General features: G+C 65.3%; 4 protein-coding genes across 4 annotated transcripts; all 4 read right to left on the bottom strand.

Moving 5' to 3' along the window:
• Positions 1-478: 478 nt before the first annotated feature.
• LMJF_08_0850 (amastin-like protein) lies at positions 479-1,006 on the bottom strand (the record flags this gene model as incomplete). The annotated part of the gene is made up of 1 exon (XM_001681062.1): positions 479-1,006. One exon carries the CDS (start codon positions 1,004-1,006, stop codon positions 479-481), a length of 528 nt encoding a protein of 175 aa, XP_001681114.1.
• Positions 1,007-5,240: 4,234 nt separating this feature from the next.
• LMJF_08_0840 (amastin-like protein) lies at positions 5,241-5,822 on the bottom strand (the record flags this gene model as incomplete). The annotated part of the gene is made up of 1 exon (XM_001681061.1): positions 5,241-5,822. One exon carries the CDS (start codon positions 5,820-5,822, stop codon positions 5,241-5,243), a length of 582 nt encoding a protein of 193 aa, XP_001681113.1.
• A 4,287-nt stretch (positions 5,823-10,109) lies between these two features.
• On the bottom strand, positions 10,110-10,637 carry LMJF_08_0830 (amastin-like protein; the record flags this gene model as incomplete). The annotated part of the gene is made up of 1 exon (XM_001681060.1): positions 10,110-10,637. One exon carries the CDS (start codon positions 10,635-10,637, stop codon positions 10,110-10,112), a length of 528 nt encoding a protein of 175 aa, XP_001681112.1.
• A 4,238-nt stretch (positions 10,638-14,875) lies between these two features.
• LMJF_08_0820 (amastin-like protein) lies at positions 14,876-15,457 on the bottom strand (the record flags this gene model as incomplete). The annotated part of the gene is made up of 1 exon (XM_001681059.1): positions 14,876-15,457. One exon carries the CDS (start codon positions 15,455-15,457, stop codon positions 14,876-14,878), a length of 582 nt encoding a protein of 193 aa, XP_001681111.1.
• Between the last annotated feature and the right edge of the window lie 3,572 nt (positions 15,458-19,029).

The raw sequence follows: 19,029 nt of genomic DNA, 5'->3' as shown, positions 1-19,029 counted from the left end.
GGCTTGCCGGCGCCGCCACCTACGCAACGCACAGCCTTGTGCAGATGGGGAACAGGCAAGCGGCGAAGGAAAAGACGCGCCGCGCAGGACATGACGTGAACGCGGGAGAGGCAAACCATCGGCACAACGTGCCATGTTCCTACGTGCCACACCGCCATCCACACGTCAGAGCATATTCGCACACACCGCCATAACGGTTGAGATGGAGGAAAGTGCTCGAGACGAGACGCGAGGACAACGGGAGCGAGAGCGGCTCCTCGGGCTGTGTGTTGGGGTCTGTGTGTGTGTGTGTGTGGGAGCGCATGGGGCGTGCCGCACTAGAGGGCAGCGCGAGAGAGAAGCCGGTGTGAGGCAGAGACCGGAACCCGCAGCCCTAGCGCCCTCTCTCCCTCGCATGAGCTCCGGTTCTTCTTGCGCTCTTCCTCCTACTGTCACTGCGAACCTTGCGCATCGTTTGATTTTTCGGGCACGGGGCGATCTAGCAGAGGTTTAGCAAGACAATAATGCCGAGGACATCAAGGCACCATGAAGACACGAAAAGAATGAAACCCAAGCCTAACTGATGGTCGATGCTTTCCCGTAGGCAGTCTAGGCCGTCATCCTTGTAGTAGACCACCACCATGAGCGCCCAGACGACGCCCAAGGTGCCGATGCCAAGGATGTTGAGCGTCAGGCAGACCCAGCGGAGGCAAAAGCAGCAGAACAGCATAGTGAAGCCGAGTATAAACGCCAAGCCGTACACGAAGATAGAAATGACAGCGAGTGCTTCGGCAACGCGGAACTGGAGGAGGCGGTCAGTGCAGTTCGCCCACAGATCGTCCGACCTCACGTCGTACTTTGTGCTGTAGCATTCGCTCTTGTAACCCCACAAGGTCAGACACGGCGTGTTGCCGATCCGGCTTGTGTTGTGTGGGCGAAACATGTCGATCGGCGTACCCACCAGCACAAAGAGAAACGCGAGGAACTGGAGAAGGGCGTAGAGAAGCAAGCCGATCCTGCACGCCATCTTCGCACGTTCACACCAGAAAACGGATGTAAAGCAGATGTGGGCAGGGGGGAGGAATGGCAAGGGGGTCGAGATGGCGCAACGGAGCTGGCGAGGGGGCGGCGCGCGGGTGGGGGGGGAGGCGAGTGGGAGAGCGGGGGAGAGTCGAGTCCTGGCAAAGGGATGTCTTTGTTGCTGCTGCGCGTGCACGCGCTTCTTGTTGTTGTGCGATTGCACGTGCGTGTTTGTTTTGGGGGCGGGGAGGAGAGAGAGGGAGGGAGAGGCAGAGCGAGACGTGGGCGGCGGCGGGGAGGGAGCGGTGAGCGGACAGGCAAAGACGACTGCGAGTCGTGCACAGCTGGGGCGGGTGGGCCACCTACTGGCATACACGGAAGCATAGGGAGAGGGGACCGGTGGGTGTCAGACACGCCGCCGCCGCGCACAGCCAGGACGAGGGACAGGCGGAAGAGAGCGCAAAGGGCCGCCGTGGCACAACTTGCTGCCCGCGGTTGCTTGTTGCGTTCTTTCTCCCTTGCGCTGCCCTAGGAGCGCCTGCGTGAGGCCTGTGGTGCGCGGTGTGTGCAAAGGGGGGGGGGGCGGAGGGGCCTCGGTGTGCGTGTGCGGCAGGGCTCCAGCACCCTCCATCCTGCACCGCCGCCACCACCCGCCAACACCGTCACCCGTGCGCCACCCTTCACAGCACCAGAGAGCAGAACAAGCATCCGCGACAACAGCGCGAGGAAAGACAGCGACACACGCACACACACACACCTCCTCCGTCGCGGCCCTGGCACGCAGCACCACCGCGCCCACCGCTGCGACAATTCACCGACACCACCGGCGCCGCGCCGTCACCGCCCGTCCCGCGCGTTGCAGACAGCAGAGATGGAGGCGGCGGATAGGCACGGGGCGAGGACGCACAGAGACGGCACCGCAGCCGCTCGACACCACACAAAAAGCGGCAAGGCGAAGAGCAGCAGATGCGAGTCGGAGCATGTGAGGATGCCCCCCTCCACCCCCCACACTCACGCGCTCGCACACATCCCTGCCCCGCCCACCACCACCACCTCACCTCACCTCACCTCACCTCACCACGCATCCACAGCCGGCAGCAGCGGGGCGGAAAAGCCTCGTGCGCAACAGCCACGCATCCTTTACGGGAGCGTGCGACGCAGTGTCCTGCACAGCGCCGTCCGCCGCGGCCTTGGTGCACGGCGGCAAACAGCTCGTCCAAATCGCTGCTGCTCGTTCCGATGATGCCGATGAAGCCGGTGGGGCTGACGGGGCACACACAGTGCGCTGCGCGTAGGCGGGTGCCTGCGCTCGCGGTCGAGCACGGGACTCGTGCAGACGTCGCGGCGCGGCAGCCCAGCGCTTGCCGCGGTCAGCGGTACCATGGCCACCTCCTCATCCTTGCGCTTCACGGCGAAGGCATTGTCGGCCGTCGCCAGCACACCCTCGCCCTGGGATCACCGCGCGGCCTTGGAGGGGGTCTCGATGGCTGTCTTGAGCTGATGCCCCCCCCCCCCCCCCCCGCTGCTGCCGCCGGTGGGCGCGGCGGTTCGTCGTGAAGACGTCGCGGACCGCAGACACGCCGGACACGCAGCTCATGGTGTCCTTGTACTTGGCCGGGGCACGGCGAAGACTCCCCTCCTTCACCCGCTGCGTCCTCTCGCTAATGCCGTCCCGCTCGAGCTTCGACGCAAACACACACGGTGAGAGGCCCGCCAGGCACGGCTAAACAGGATCAGCGCGATGGCCTCAACGTCGCGCGGGTCGTGCGCGCAGGAGCGCAGCGGCCTTACCAGCCCCAGCAGCCTCGCGCGGTGCAACATCCTTCTCCGCGGCTCCCGCGCCGCAACGCGCTCAGGCCCCCACAGAGAGCACCACCTCGTCACCGTCCATGGGCAGCATGCAGGTCGCATCGCGCTTCACCCTGGCAACGGTGCCCGTCATGTGCATGCCGGGCTGCACCACGGCGGCGGCGCTGGCGGCATCGCCGCGACGGAGCACACCGGCGTGGCCCTTCCTGCCAGCCCGCAAGGTCCTCACCCGATGCGTCGTCTCCGACATCTTGCCGGTGAGGCGCCCGGGCGCGACGGGGCGGGCGAGCCATCAGGGCAAAGAAGGGCCTTTGGGGGATGCGGACGCAGCCGCACCAGAGGTACGGGCAGCAGCACCGCCTGCCACACGTACCGCGCACAGACGGACGCCGGCGATGCCGCTCCGCATTGTGCTCAGCTGAGTGTACGAGAGCGCGTACCTTTATGTGGGTATGGGCGTGCCTGCGTGTTTGCGCGTGTGCAGTGGACGAGTCGCGCGGACGAGGATGGGGCCCGCGAGCGAGGCAGCGAGTGAGGAGAAGCGACGCAGGCGTCCCGCACATACGTGCGTGCAGGGGGAGAGAAGAAGGGCACGTGAGGGGAGGTGGAGGCAGAAAGAGGCTGCGCTGCCCGAAGGCACACGCGTCTGTATATGCATGTACATGCATATACGGGCATACACCGGCGTACGAGAACGCGCACGCGCGCGCACGTAGCGCAGCCCGACCATTGGCAGCGGCACAGAGCTCGGCGTCCCCTCTGCCCCTCTTCTCGGAGGGGAGGGGAGGGAGGGCGGTGGCGGTGGCGGTGGCGGTGGTGACGCTGTTGGGGTAGACGAGTCGAGGAGCGAAAGCGAGAATGGGCGGAGAAGCGAGAAACGCGCGCCGGAAGACGGTAGAGAGAAAAACATACAATAATAACGCAACGGAGAAGGGGAGACAAGCGCACGCACGCCGTCTTTCCAGCCGAAGACAGAAGACGGGCGGCGGCGGCGGTCAGGCGAGCGAGCGAGCGGATGCGGGGCGCTTTTCATTGGTCGTTTTGTGTGTGTGTGTGTGTGTGTGTGTGTACTCCCTTCTTGTTCTGCTTGTCGTTTGCCTGCGTGTCGGGGGCAGCGGGATGCGCGTTTTCAGCGTGCCGCGCCATCTAGGGCGGGCCGCCTGGCGCTGCATCCGGCCGTGCGTCGGACCGGCGCCTCGTGCCCGTCCTCGTCCCTTCTTCCGATGCGTGCTGCGCGATCGGCGGCGGGCGGCGCGGGTAATAGGGGACGGGTGCAGGTAAATGCCGGATGAGCTCGAGCAGGAAGTCGGCCAGCTTCGGGTCAGGGCCCTCTGAGACCCTGCACACGGCTCGCATGCCGTGCTTCCCCCTGAGTCGCCTCCAGCCGCTGCACTCCATAGTACAGTAGGGAGACTCTTCAGATCGGAGCCTTGAGGATGCAGCGGTGTAATTAAAAAGTGAGAGAAGCAACGAAGATAAAGCACAGGAGAGGCGACGAGATGGAGGGGCGAAGCGCGCACACAGGCACAAGCCCACACGGACACGGACACGGACACGGACACGAGTCGCAGCGAAGAGGAAAGCAGCCACGTCTCTCGTTCGTTGTTCATCTTTTCCGTTTCGCATGGGCTCGTTCCGCTCTGCACTTGCTGCTGCTGCAGCACGGCTGTCGCTGCTTGCTTCCCGATCCACCTCATCGGCCTCTCTGATTCCAGGCCACCCGCCACCACCGCCTCCTGTGGCACCGCGCCTCCTCCCACCCTCCCACTCCCGTCTCACGACCGCCTCCGTCCCCCTTCCCCTCCCGCTTCGGCCGTTCTCCTCTCTTTTGCCCTCGTTTTCCCTCGCCGATTCGCCGGCCTGCGGCGACGGCGCCGCCATCTCGCTTCTCCGCTCCGCCAAGGGTGCGCCGGGCGAGCGTGAGTGGGGGGGGAGGCATTCCGAGAAGGCACTGAGGGCGGGGAGGGGGAGGGGCTCAGAGGAGGAGGGGGGAAGGGGGCATGGATGGGCTTGCCGGCGCCGCCACCTACGCAACGCACAGCCTTGTGCAGATGGGGAACAGGCAAGCGGCGAAGGAAAAGACGCGCCGCGCAGGACATGACGTGAACGCGGGAGAGGCAAACCATCGGCACAACGTGCCATGTTCCTACGTGCCACACCGCCATCCACACGTCAGAGCATATTCGCACACACCGCCATAACGGTTGAGATGGAGGAAAGTGCTCGAGACGAGACGCGAGGACAACGGGAGCGAGAGCGGCTCCTCGGGCTGTGTGTTGGGGTCTGTGTGTGTGTGTGTGTGGGAGCGCATGGGGCGTGCCGCACTAGAGGGCAGCGCGAGAGAGAAGCCGGTGTGAGGCAGAGACCGGAACCCGCAGCCCTAGCGCCCTCTCTCCCTCGCATGAGCACCGCTTCTTCTTGCGCTCTTCCTCCTACTGTTCATTCGAATCTTGTGGCGATGCTTCAAAAAAACCGGCATCTGTACACTGGCACTCTATCAGCAGGAACACGATATCTATGATATTCAGACTCCAGGCCACCAGGAGGAGAATGAAACCGGCACCGAACAGATGGTCTGGTTTCTTTCGTGGGCAAAGTAGGCCGTCATCCTTGTAGTAGACCACCACCATGAGCGCCCAGACGACGCCCAAGGTGCCGATGCCAAGGATGTTGAGCGTCAGGCAGACCCAGCGGAGGCAAAAGCAGCAGCACAGCGCAATGAAGCCGAGTATAAACGCCAAGCCGTACACGAAGATAGAAATGACAGCGAGTGCTTCGGCAACGCGGAACTGGAGGAGGCGGTCAGTGCAGTTCGCCCACAGATCGTCCGACCTCACGTCATACTTTGTGCTGTAGCACTCTTCCTTTCCGCCCCACAAGGTCAGACACGGCGTGTTGCCGATCCGGCTTGTGTTGTGTGGGCGAAACATGTCGATCGGCGTACCCACCAGCACAAAGAGAAACGCGAGGAACTGGGAGATCACGTAGAGAAGCAAGTTGATCCTGCACGCCATCTTCGCACGTTCACACCAGAAAACGGATGTAAAGCAGATGTGGGCAGGGGGGAGGAATGGCAAGGGGGTCGAGATGGCGCAACGGAGCTGGCGAGGGGGCGGCGCGCGGGTGGGGGGGGGGAGGCGAGTGGGAGAGCGGGGGAGAGTCGAGTCCTGGCAAAGGGATGTCTTTGTTGCTGCTGCGCGTGCACGCGCTTCTTGTTGTTGTGCGATTGCACGTGCGTGTTTGTTTTGGGGGCGGGGAGGAGAGAGAGGGAGGGAGAGGCAGAGCGAGACGTGGGCGGCGGCGGGGAGGGAGCGGTGAGCGGACAGGCAAAGACGACTGCGAGTCGTGCACAGCTGGGGCGGGTGGGCCACCTACTGGCATACACGGAAGCATAGGGAGAGGGGACCGGTGGGTGTCAGACACGCCGCCGCCGCGCACAGCCAGGACGAGGGACAGGCGGAAGAGAGCGCAAAGGGCCGCCGTGGCACAACTTGCTGCCCGCGGTTGCTTGTTGCGTTCTTTCTCCCTTGCGCTGCCCTAGGAGCGCCTGCGTGAGGCCTGTGGTGCGCGGTGTGTGCAAAGGGGGGGGGGGCGGAGGGGCCTCGGTGTGCGTGTGCGGCAGGGCTCCAGCACCCTCCATCCTGCACCGCCGCCACCACCCGCCAACACCGTCACCCGTGTGCCACCCTTCACAGCACCAGAGAGCAGAACAAGCATCCGCGACAACAGCGCGAGGAAAGACAGCGACACACGCACACACACACACCTCCTCCGTCGCGGCCCTGGCACGCAGCACCACCGCGCCCACCGCTGCGACAATTCACCGACACCACCGGCGCCGCGCCGTCACCGCCCGTCCCGCGCGTTGCAGACAGCAGAGATGGAGGCGGCGGATAGGCACGGGGCGAGGACGCACAGAGACGGCACCGCAGCCGCTCGACACCACACAAAAAGCGGCAAGGCGAAGAGCAGCAGATGCGAGTCGGAGCATGTGAGGATGCCCCCCTCCACCCCCCACACTCACGCGCTCGCACACATCCCTGCCCCGCCCACCACCACCACCTCACCTCACCTCACCTCACCTCACCACGCATCCACAGCCGGCAGCAGCGGGGCGGAAAAGCCTCGTGCGCAACAGCCACGCATCCTTTACGGGAGCGTGCGACGCAGTGTCCTGCACAGCGCCGTCCGCCGCGGCCTTGGTGCACGGCGGCAAACAGCTCGTCCAAATCGCTGCTGCTCGTTCCGATGATGCCGATGAAGCCGGTGGGGCTGACGGGGCACACACAGTGCGCTGCGCGTAGGCGGGTGCCTGCGCTCGCGGTCGAGCACGGGACTCGTGCAGACGTCGCGGCGCGGCAGCCCAGCGCTTGCCGCGGTCAGCGGCACCATGGCCACCTCCTCATCCTTGCGCTTCACGGCGAAGGCATTGTCGGCCGTCGCCAGCACACCCTCGCCCTGGGATCACCGCGCGGCCTTGGAGGGGGTCTCGATGGCTGTCTTGAGCTGATGCCCCCCCCCCCCCCCCGCTGCTGCCGCCGGTGGGCGCGGCGGTTCGTCGTGAAGACGTCGCGGACCGCAGACACGCCGGACACGCAGCTCATGGTGTCCTTGTACTTGGCCGGGGCACGGCGAAGACTCCCCTCCTTCACCCGCTGCGTCCTCTCGCTAATGCCGTCCCGCTCGAGCTTCGACGCAAACACACACGGCGAGAGGCCCGCCAGGCACGGCTAAACAGGATCAGCGCGATGGCCTCAACGTCGCGCGGGTCGTGCGCGCAGGAGCGCAGCGGCCTTACCAGCCCCAGCAGCCTCGCGCGGTGCAACATCCTTCTCCGCGGCTCCCGCGCCGCAACGCGCTCAGGCCCCCACAGAGAGCACCACCTCGTCACCGTCCATGGGCAGCATGCAGGTCGCATCGCGCTTCACCCTGGCAACGGTGCCCGTCATGTGCATGCCGGGCTGCACCACGGCGGCGGCGCTGGCGGCATCGCCGCGACGGAGCACACCGGCGTGGCCCTTCCTGCCAGCCCGCAAGGTCCTCACCCGATGCGTCGTCTCCGACATCTTGCCGGTGAGGCGCCCGGGCGCGACGGGGCGGGCGAGCCATCAGGGCAAAGAAGGGCCTTTGGGGGATGCGGACGCAGCCGCACCAGAGGTACGGGCAGCAGCACCGCCTGCCACACGTACCGCGCACAGACGGACGCCGGCGATGCCGCTCCGCATTGTGCTCAGCTGAGTGTACGAGAGCGCGTACCTTTATGTGGGTATGGGCGTGCCTGCGTGTTTGCGCGTGTGCAGTGGACGAGTCGCGCGGACGAGGATGGGGCCCGCGAGCGAGGCAGCGAGTGAGGAGAAGCGACGCAGGCGTCCCGCACATACGTGCGTGCAGGGGGAGAGAAGAAGGGCACGTGAGGGGAGGTGGAGGCAGAAAGAGGCTGCGCTGCCCGAAGGCACACGCGTCTGTATATGCATGTACATGCATATACGGGCATACACCGGCGTACGAGAACGCGCACGCGCGCGCACGTAGCGCAGCCCGACCATTGGCAGCGGCACAGAGCTCGGCGTCCCCTCTGCCCCTCTTCTCGGAGGGGAGGGGAGGGAGGGCGGTGGCGGTGGCGGTGGCGGTGGTGACGCTGTTGGGGTAGACGAGTCGAGGAGCGAAAGCGAGAATGGGCGGAGAAGCGAGAAACGCGCGCCGGAAGACGGTAGAGAGAAAAACATACAATAATAACGCAACGGAGAAGGGGAGACAAGCGCACGCACGCCGTCTTTCCAGCCGAAGACAGAAGACGGGCGGCGGCGGCGGTCAGGCGAGCGAGCGAGCGGATGCGGGGCGCTTTTCATTGGTCGTTTTGTGTGTGTGTGTGTGTGTGTGTGTGTACTCCCTTCTTGTTCTGCTTGTCGTTTGCCTGCGTGTCGGGGGCAGCGGGATGCGCGTTTTCAGCGTGCCGCGCCATCTAGGGCGGGCCGCCTGGCGCTGCATCCGGCCGTGCGTCGGACCGGCGCCTCGTGCCCGTCCTCGTCCCTTCTTCCGATGCGTGCTGCGCGATCGGCGGCGGGCGGCGCGGGTAATAGGGGACGGGTGCAGGTAAATGCCGGATGAGCTCGAGCAGGAAGTCGGCCAGCTTCGGGTCAGGGCCCTCTGAGACCCTGCACACGGCTCGCATGCCGTGCTTCCCCCTGAGTCGCCTCCAGCCGCTGCACTCCATAGTACAGTAGGGAGACTCTTCAGATCGGAGCCTTGAGGATGCAGCGGTGTAATTAAAAAGTGAGAGAAGCAACGAAGATAAAGCACAGGAGAGGCGACGAGATGGAGGGGCGAAGCGCGCACACAGGCACAAGCCCACACGGACACGGACACGGACACGGACACGAGTCGCAGCGAAGAGGAAAGCAGCCACGTCTCTCGTTCGTTGTTCATCTTTTCCGTTTCGCATGGGCTCGTTCCGCTCTGCACTTGCTGCTGCTGCAGCACGGCTGTCGCTGCTTGCTTCCCGATCCACCTCATCGGCCTCTCTGATTCCAGGCCACCCGCCACCACCGCCTCCTGTGGCACCGCGCCTCCTCCCACCCTCCCACTCCCGTCTCACGACCGCCTCCGTCCCCCTTCCCCTCCCGCTTCGGCCGTTCTCCTCTCTTTTGCCCTCGTTTTCCCTCGCCGATTCGCCGGCCTGCGGCGACGGCGCCGCCATCTCGCTTCTCCGCTCCGCCAAGGGTGCGCCGGGCGAGCGTGAGTGGGGGGGGAGGCATTCCGAGAAGGCACTGAGGGCGGGGAGGGGGAGGGGCTCAGAGGAGGAGGGGGGAAGGGGGCATGGATGGGCTTGCCGGCGCCGCCACCTACGCAACGCACAGCCTTGTGCAGATGGGGAACAGGCAAGCGGCGAAGGAAAAGACGCGCCGCGCAGGACATGACGTGAACGCGGGAGAGGCAAACCATCGGCACAACGTGCCATGTTCCTACGTGCCACACCGCCATCCACACGTCAGAGCATATTCGCACACACCGCCATAACGGTTGAGATGGAGGAAAGTGCTCGAGACGAGACGCGAGGACAACGGGAGCGAGAGCGGCTCCTCGGGCTGTGTGTTGGGGTCTGTGTGTGTGTGTGTGTGGGAGCGCATGGGGCGTGCCGCACTAGAGGGCAGCGCGAGAGAGAAGCCGGTGTGAGGCAGAGACCGGAACCCGCAGCCCTAGCGCCCTCTCTCCCTCGCATGAGCTCCGGTTCTTCTTGCGCTCTTCCTCCTACTGTCACTGCGAACCTTGCGCATCGTTTGATTTTTCGGGCACGGGGCGATCTAGCAGAGGTTTAGCAAGACAATAATGCCGAGGACATCAAGGCACCATGAAGACACGAAAAGAATGAAACCGGCACCGAACAGATGGTCTGGTTTCTTTCGTGGGCAAAGTAGGCCGTCATCCTTGTAGTAGACCACCACCATGAGCGCCCAGACGACGCCCAAGGTGCCGATGCCAAGGATGTTGAGCGTCAGGCAGACCCAGCGGAGGCAAAAGCAGCAGCACAGCGCAATGAAGCCGAGTATAAACGCCAAGCCGTACACGAAGATAGAAATGACAGCGAGTGCTTCGGCAACGCGGAACTGGAGGAGGCGGTCAGTGCAGTTCGCCCACAGATCGTCCGACCTCACGTCATACTTTGTGCTGTAGCACTCTTCCTTTCCGCCCCACAAGGTCAGACACGGCGTGTTGCCGATCCGGCTTGTGTTGTGTGGGCGAAACATGTCGATCGGCGTACCCACCAGCACAAAGAGAAACGCGAGGAACTGGGAGATCACGTAGAGAAGCAAGTTGATCCTGCACGCCATCTTCGCACGTTCACACCAGAAAACGGATGTAAAGCAGATGTGGGCAGGGGGGAGGAATGGCAAGGGGGTCGAGATGGCGCAACGGAGCTGGCGAGGGGGCGGCGCGCGGGTGGGGGGGGGGAGGCGAGTGGGAGAGCGGGGGAGAGTCGAGTCCTGGCAAAGGGATGTCTTTGTTGCTGCTGCGCGTGCACGCGCTTCTTGTTGTTGTGCGATTGCACGTGCGTGTTTGTTTTGGGGGCGGGGAGGAGAGAGAGGGAGGGAGAGGCAGAGCGAGACGTGGGCGGCGGCGGGGAGGGAGCGGTGAGCGGACAGGCAAAGACGACTGCGAGTCGTGCACAGCTGGGGCGGGTGGGCCACCTACTGGCATACACGGAAGCATAGGGAGAGGGGACCGGTGGGTGTCAGACACGCCGCCGCCGCGCACAGCCAGGACGAGGGACAGGCGGAAGAGAGCGCAAAGGGCCGCCGTGGCACAACTTGCTGCCCGCGGTTGCTTGTTGCGTTCTTTCTCCCTTGCGCTGCCCTAGGAGCGCCTGCGTGAGGCCTGTGGTGCGCGGTGTGTGCAAAGGGGGGGGGGGCGGAGGGGCCTCGGTGTGCGTGTGCGGCAGGGCTCCAGCACCCTCCATCCTGCACCGCCGCCACCACCCGCCAACACCGTCACCCGTGTGCCACCCTTCACAGCACCAGAGAGCAGAACAAGCATCCGCGACAACAGCGCGAGGAAAGACAGCGACACACGCACACACACACACCTCCTCCGTCGCGGCCCTGGCACGCAGCACCACCGCGCCCACCGCTGCGACAATTCACCGACACCACCGGCGCCGCGCCGTCACCGCCCGTCCCGCGCGTTGCAGACAGCAGAGATGGAGGCGGCGGATAGGCACGGGGCGAGGACGCACAGAGACGGCACCGCAGCCGCTCGACACCACACAAAAAGCGGCAAGGCGAAGAGCAGCAGATGCGAGTCGGAGCATGTGAGGATGCCCCCCTCCACCCCCCACACTCACGCGCTCGCACACATCCCTGCCCCGCCCACCACCACCACCTCACCTCACCTCACCTCACCTCACCACGCATCCACAGCCGGCAGCAGCGGGGCGGAAAAGCCTCGTGCGCAACAGCCACGCATCCTTTACGGGAGCGTGCGACGCAGTGTCCTGCACAGCGCCGTCCGCCGCGGCCTTGGTGCACGGCGGCAAACAGCTCGTCCAAATCGCTGCTGCTCGTTCCGATGATGCCGATGAAGCCGGTGGGGCTGACGGGGCACACACAGTGCGCTGCGCGTAGGCGGGTGCCTGCGCTCGCGGTCGAGCACGGGACTCGTGCAGACGTCGCGGCGCGGCAGCCCAGCGCTTGCCGCGGTCAGCGGTACCATGGCCACCTCCTCATCCTTGCGCTTCACGGCGAAGGCATTGTCGGCCGTCGCCAGCACACCCTCGCCCTGGGATCACCGCGCGGCCTTGGAGGGGGTCTCGATGGCTGTCTTGAGCTGATGCCCCCCCCCCCCCCCCCCGCTGCTGCCGCCGGTGGGCGCGGCGGTTCGTCGTGAAGACGTCGCGGACCGCAGACACGCCGGACACGCAGCTCATGGTGTCCTTGTACTTGGCCGGGGCACGGCGAAGACTCCCCTCCTTCACCCGCTGCGTCCTCTCGCTAATGCCGTCCCGCTCGAGCTTCGACGCAAACACACACGGTGAGAGGCCCGCCAGGCACGGCTAAACAGGATCAGCGCGATGGCCTCAACGTCGCGCGGGTCGTGCGCGCAGGAGCGCAGCGGCCTTACCAGCCCCAGCAGCCTCGCGCGGTGCAACATCCTTCTCCGCGGCTCCCGCGCCGCAACGCGCTCAGGCCCCCACAGAGAGCACCACCTCGTCACCGTCCATGGGCAGCATGCAGGTCGCATCGCGCTTCACCCTGGCAACGGTGCCCGTCATGTGCATGCCGGGCTGCACCACGGCGGCGGCGCTGGCGGCATCGCCGCGACGGAGCACACCGGCGTGGCCCTTCCTGCCAGCCCGCAAGGTCCTCACCCGATGCGTCGTCTCCGACATCTTGCCGGTGAGGCGCCCGGGCGCGACGGGGCGGGCGAGCCATCAGGGCAAAGAAGGGCCTTTGGGGGATGCGGACGCAGCCGCACCAGAGGTACGGGCAGCAGCACCGCCTGCCACACGTACCGCGCACAGACGGACGCCGGCGATGCCGCTCCGCATTGTGCTCAGCTGAGTGTACGAGAGCGCGTACCTTTATGTGGGTATGGGCGTGCCTGCGTGTTTGCGCGTGTGCAGTGGACGAGTCGCGCGGACGAGGATGGGGCCCGCGAGCGAGGCAGCGAGTGAGGAGAAGCGACGCAGGCGTCCCGCACATACGTGCGTGCAGGGGGAGAGAAGAAGGGCACGTGAGGGGAGGTGGAGGCAGAAAGAGGCTGCGCTGCCCGAAGGCACACGCGTCTGTATATGCATGTACATGCATATACGGGCATACACCGGCGTACGAGAACGCGCACGCGCGCGCACGTAGCGCAGCCCGACCATTGGCAGCGGCACAGAGCTCGGCGTCCCCTCTGCCCCTCTTCTCGGAGGGGAGGGGAGGGAGGGCGGTGGCGGTGGCGGTGGCGGTGGTGACGCTGTTGGGGTAGACGAGTCGAGGAGCGAAAGCGAGAATGGGCGGAGAAGCGAGAAACGCGCGCCGGAAGACGGTAGAGAGAAAAACATACAATAATAACGCAACGGAGAAGGGGAGACAAGCGCACGCACGCCGTCTTTCCAGCCGAAGACAGAAGACGGGCGGCGGCGGCGGTCAGGCGAGCGAGCGAGCGGATGCGGGGCGCTTTTCATTGGTCGTTTTGTGTGTGTGTGTGTGTGTGTGTGTGTACTCCCTTCTTGTTCTGCTTGTCGTTTGCCTGCGTGTCGGGGGCAGCGGGATGCGCGTTTTCAGCGTGCCGCGCCATCTAGGGCGGGCCGCCTGGCGCTGCATCCGGCCGTGCGTCGGACCGGCGCCTCGTGCCCGTCCTCGTCCCTTCTTCCGATGCGTGCTGCGCGATCGGCGGCGGGCGGCGCGGGTAATAGGGGACGGGTGCAGGTAAATGCCGGATGAGCTCGAGCAGGAAGTCGGCCAGCTTCGGGTCAGGGCCCTCTGAGACCCTGCACACGGCTCGCATGCCGTGCTTCCCCCTGAGTCGCCTCCAGCCGCTGCACTCCATAGTACAGTAGGGAGACTCTTCAGATCGGAGCCTTGAGGATGCAGCGGTGTAATTAAAAAGTGAGAGAAGCAACGAAGATAAAGCACAGGAGAGGCGACGAGATGGAGGGGCGAAGCGCGCACACAGGCACAAGCCCACACGGACACGGACACGGACACGGACACGAGTCGCAGCGAAGAGGAAAGCAGCCACGTCTCTCGTTCGTTGTTCATCTTTTCCGTTTCGCATGGGCTCGTTCCGCTCTGCACTTGCTGCTGCTGCAGCACGGCTGTCGCTGCTTGCTTCCCGATCCACCTCATCGGCCTCTCTGATTCCAGGCCACCCGCCACCACCGCCTCCTGTGGCACCGCGCCTCCTCCCACCCTCCCACTCCCGTCTCACGACCGCCTCCGTCCCCCTTCCCCTCCCGCTTCGGCCGTTCTCCTCTCTTTTGCCCTCGTTTTCCCTCGCCGATTCGCCGGCCTGCGGCGACGGTGCCGCCATCTCGCTTCTCCGCTCCGCCAAGGGTGCGCCGGGCGAGCGTGAGTGGGGGGGGGGAGGCATTCCGAGAAGGCACTGAGGGCGGGGAGGGGGAGGGGCTCAGAGGAGGAGGGGGGAAGGGGGCATGGATGGGCTTGCCGGCGCCGCCACCTACGCAACGCACAGCCTTGTGCAGATGGGGAACAGGCAAGCGGCGAAGGAAAAGACGCGCCGCGCAGGACATGACGTGAACGCGGGAGAGGCAAACCATCGGCACAACGTGCCATGTTCCTACGTGCCACACCGCCATCCACACGTCAGAGCATATTCGCACACACCGCCATAACGGTTGAGATGGAGGAAAGTGCTCGAGACGAGACGCGAGGACAACGGGAGCGAGAGCGGCTCCTCGGGCTGTGTGTTGGGGTCTGTGTGTGTGTGTGTGTGGGAGCGCATGGGGCGTGCCGCACTAGAGGGCAGCGCGAGAGAGAAGCCGGTGTGAGGCAGAGACCGGAACCCGCAGCCCTAGCGCCCTCTCTCCCTCGCATGAGCACCGCTTCTTCTTGCGCTCTTCCTCCTACTGTTCCGTCGGATTTTGGGGCCGGGTTTTAGGAGTACCTGAGTCTACCAACGGACACGGGAGCAGCAGGAGCACGATATTTATGATATTCAGACTCCAGGCCACCAGGAGGAGAATGAAACCGAAACCAAAATCGAAGCGGCTGCTCACCCTTGGGCAAAGTAGGCCGTCATCCTTGTAGTAGACCACCACCATGAGCGCCCAGACGACGCCCAAGGTGCCGATGCCAAGGATGTTGAGCGTCAGGCAGACCCAGCGGAAGCAAAGGCAGCAGAACAGCGCAATGAAGCCGAGTATAAACGCCAAGCCGTACACGAAGATAGAAATGACAGCGAGTGCTTCGGCAACGCGGAACTGGAGGAGGCGGTCATTGCAGTTCGCCCACAGCTCGTCATACGACACGTCGTACTTTGTGCTGTAGCACTCTTCCTTTCCGCCCCACAAGGTCAGACACGGCGTGTTAGCAAATCTCCCGAGGCCCTTTACGCGAAACATGTCGATCGGCGTACCCACCAGCACAAAGAGAAACGCGAGGAACTGGGAGATCACGTAGAGAAGCATGCCGATCCTGCACGCCATCTTCACACGTTCACACCAGAAAACGGATGTAAAGCAGATGTGGGCAGGGGGGAGGAATGGCAAGGGGGTCGAGATGGCGCAACGGAGCTGGCGAGGGGGCGGCGCGCGGGTGGGGGGGGGGAGGCGAGTGGGAGAGCGGGGGAGAGTCGAGTCCTGGCAAAGGGATGTCTTTGTTGCTGCTGCGCGTGCACGCGCTTCTTGTTGTTGTGCGATTGCACGTGCGTGTTTGTTTTGGGGGCGGGGAGGAGAGAGAGGGAGGGAGAGGCAGAGCGAGACGTGGGCGGCGGCGGGGAGGGAGCGGTGAGCGGACAGGCAAAGACGACTGCGAGTCGTGCACAGCTGGGGCGGGTGGGCCACCTACTGGCATACACGGAAGCATAGGGAGAGGGGACCGGTGGGTGTCAGACACGCCGCCGCCGCGCACAGCCAGGACGAGGGACAGGCGGAAGAGAGCGCAAAGGGCCGCCGTGGCACAACTTGCTGCCCGCGGTTGCTTGTTGCGTTCTTTCTCCCTTGCGCTGCCCTAGGAGCGCCTGCGTGAGGCCTGTGGTGCGCGGTGTGTGCAAAGGGGGGGGGCGGAGGGGCCTCGGTGTGCGTGTGCGGCAGGGCTCCAGCACCCTCCATCCTGCACCGCCGCCACCACCCGCCAACACCGTCACCCGTGTGCCACCCTTCACAGCACCAGAGAGCAGAACAAGCATCCGCGACAACAGCGCGAGGAAAGACAGCGACACACGCACACACACACACCTCCTCCGTCGCGGCCCTGGCACGCAGCACCACCGCGCCCACCGCTGCGACAATTCACCGACACCACCGGCGCCGCGCCGTCACCGCCCGTCCCGCGCGTTGCAGACAGCAGAGATGGAGGCGGCGGATAGGCACGGGGCGAGGACGCACAGAGACGGCACCGCAGCCGCTCGACACCACACAAAAAGCGGCAAGGCGAAGAGCAGCAGATGCGAGTCGGAGCATGTGAGGATGCCCCCCTCCACCCCCCACACTCACGCGCTCGCACACATCCCTGCCCCGCCCACCACCACCACCTCACCTCACCTCACCTCACCTCACCACGCATCCACAGCCGGCAGCAGCGGGGCGGAAAAGCCTCGTGCGCAACAGCCACGCATCCTTTACGGGAGCGTGCGACGCAGTGTCCTGCACAGCGCCGTCCGCCGCGGCCTTGGTGCACGGCGGCAAACAGCTCGTCCAAATCGCTGCTGCTCGTTCCGATGATGCCGATGAAGCCGGTGGGGCTGACGGGGCACACACAGTGCGCTGCGCGTAGGCGGGTGCCTGCGCTCGCGGTCGAGCACGGGACTCGTGCAGACGTCGCGGCGCGGCAGCCCAGCGCTTGCCGCGGTCAGCGGTACCATGGCCACCTCCTCATCCTTGCGCTTCACGGCGAAGGCATTGTCGGCCGTCGCCAGCACACCCTCGCCCTGGGATCACCGCGCGGCCTTGGAGGGGGTCTCGATGGCTGTCTTGAGCTGATGCCCCCCCCCCCCCCCCCCGCTGCTGCCGCCGGTGGGCGCGGCGGTTCGTCGTGAAGACGTCGCGGACCGCAGACACGCCGGACACGCAGCTCATGGTGTCCTTGTACTTGGCCGGGGCACGGCGAAGACTCCCCTCCTTCACCCGCTGCGTCCTCTCGCTAATGCCGTCCCGCTCGAGCTTCGACGCAAACACACGGTGAGAGGCCCGCCAGGCACGGCTAAACAGGATCAGCGCGATGGCCTCAACGTCGCGCGGGTCGTGCGCGCAGGAGCGCAGCGGCCTTACCAGCCCCAGCAGCCTCGCGCGGTGCAACATCCTTCTCCGCGGCTCCCGCGCCGCAACGCGCTCAGGCCCCCACAGAGAGCACCACCTCGTCACCGTCCATGGGCAGCATGCAGGTCGCATCGCGCTTCACCCTGGCAACGGTGCCCGTCATGTGCATGCCGGGCTGCACCACGGCGGCGGCGCTGGCGGCATCGCCGCGACGGAGCACACCGGCGTGGCCCTTCCTGCCAGCCCGCAAGGTCCTCACCCGATGCGTCGTCTCCGACATCTTGCCGGTGAGGCGCCCGGGCGCGACGGGGCGGGCGAGCCATCAGGGCAAAGAAGGGCCTTTGGGGGATGCGGACGCAGCCGCACCAGAGGTACGGGCAGCAGCACCGCCTGCCACACGTACCGCGCACAGACGGACGCCGGCGATGCCGCTCCGCATTGTGCTCAGCTGAGTGTACGAGAGCGCGTACCTTTATGTGGGTATGGGCGTGCCTGCGTGTTTGCGCGTGTGCAGTGGACGAGTCGCGCGGACGAGGATGGGGCCCGCGAGCGAGGCAGCGAGTGAGGAGAAGCGACGCAGGCGTCCCGCACATACGTGCGTGCAGGGGGAGAGAAGAAGGGCACGTGAGGGGAGGTGGAGGCAGAAAGAGGCTGCGCTGCCCGAAGGCACACGCGTCTGTATATGCATGTACATGCATATACGGGCATACACCGGCGTACGAGAACGCGCACGCGCGCGCACGTAGCGCAGCCCGACCATTGGCAGCGGCACAGAGCTCGGCGTCCCCTCTGCCCCTCTTCTCGGAGGGGAGGGGAGGGAGGGCGGTGGCGGTGGCGGTGGCGGTGGTGACGCTGTTGGGGTAGACGAGTCGAGGAGCGAAAGCGAGAATGGGCGGAGAAGCGAGAAACGCGCGCCGGAAGACGGTAGAGAGAAAAACATACAATAATAACGCAACGGAGAAGGGGAGACAAGCGCACGCACGCCGTCTTTCCAGCCGAAGACAGAAGACGGGCGGCGGCGGCGGTCAGGCGAGCGAGCGAGCGGATGCGGGGCGCTTTTCATTGGTCGTTTTGTGTGTGTGTGTGTGTGTGTGTGTGTACTCCCTTCTTGTTCTGCTTGTCGTTTGCCTGCGTGTCGGGGGCAGCGGGATGCGCGTTTTCAGCGTGCCGCGCCATCTAGGGCGGGCCGCCTGGCGCTGCATCCGGCCGTGCGTCGGACCGGCGCCTCGTGCCCGTCCTCGTCCCTTCTTCCGATGCGTGCTGCGCGATCGGCGGCGGGCGGCGCGGGTAATAGGGGACGGGTGCAGGTAAATGCCGGATGAGCTCGAGCAGGAAGTCGGCCAGCTTCGAGTCAGGGCCCTCTGAGACCCTGCACACGGCTCGCATGCCGTGCTTCCCCCTGAGTCGCCTCCAGCCGCTGCACTCCATAGTACAGTAGGGAGACTCTTCAGATCGGAGCCTTGAGGATGCAGCGGTGTAATTAAAAAGTGAGAGAAGCAACGAAGATAAAGCACAGGAGAGGCGACGAGATGGAGGGGCGAAGCGCGCACACAGGCACAAGCCCACACGGACACGGACACGGACACGGACACGAGTCGCAGCGAAGAGGAAAGCAGCCACGTCTCTCGTTCGTTGTTCATCTTTTCCGTTTCGCATGGGCTCGTTCCGCTCTGCACTTGCTGCTGCTGCAGCACGGCTGTCGCTGCTTGCTTCCCGATCCACCTCATCGGCCTCTCTGATTCCAGGCCACCCGCCACCACCGCCTCCTGTGGCACCGCGCCTCCTCCCACCCTCCCACTCCC

This window comes from Leishmania major, chromosome 8, assembly GCF_000002725.2.
Source record: "Leishmania major strain Friedlin complete genome, chromosome 8".
Taxonomy (NCBI): Eukaryota; Euglenozoa; class Kinetoplastea; order Trypanosomatida; family Trypanosomatidae; genus Leishmania; species Leishmania major.
The sequence above is the reverse complement of the archived record's forward strand: the minus strand, read 5'-3'. Positions and strand labels throughout refer to the sequence as shown.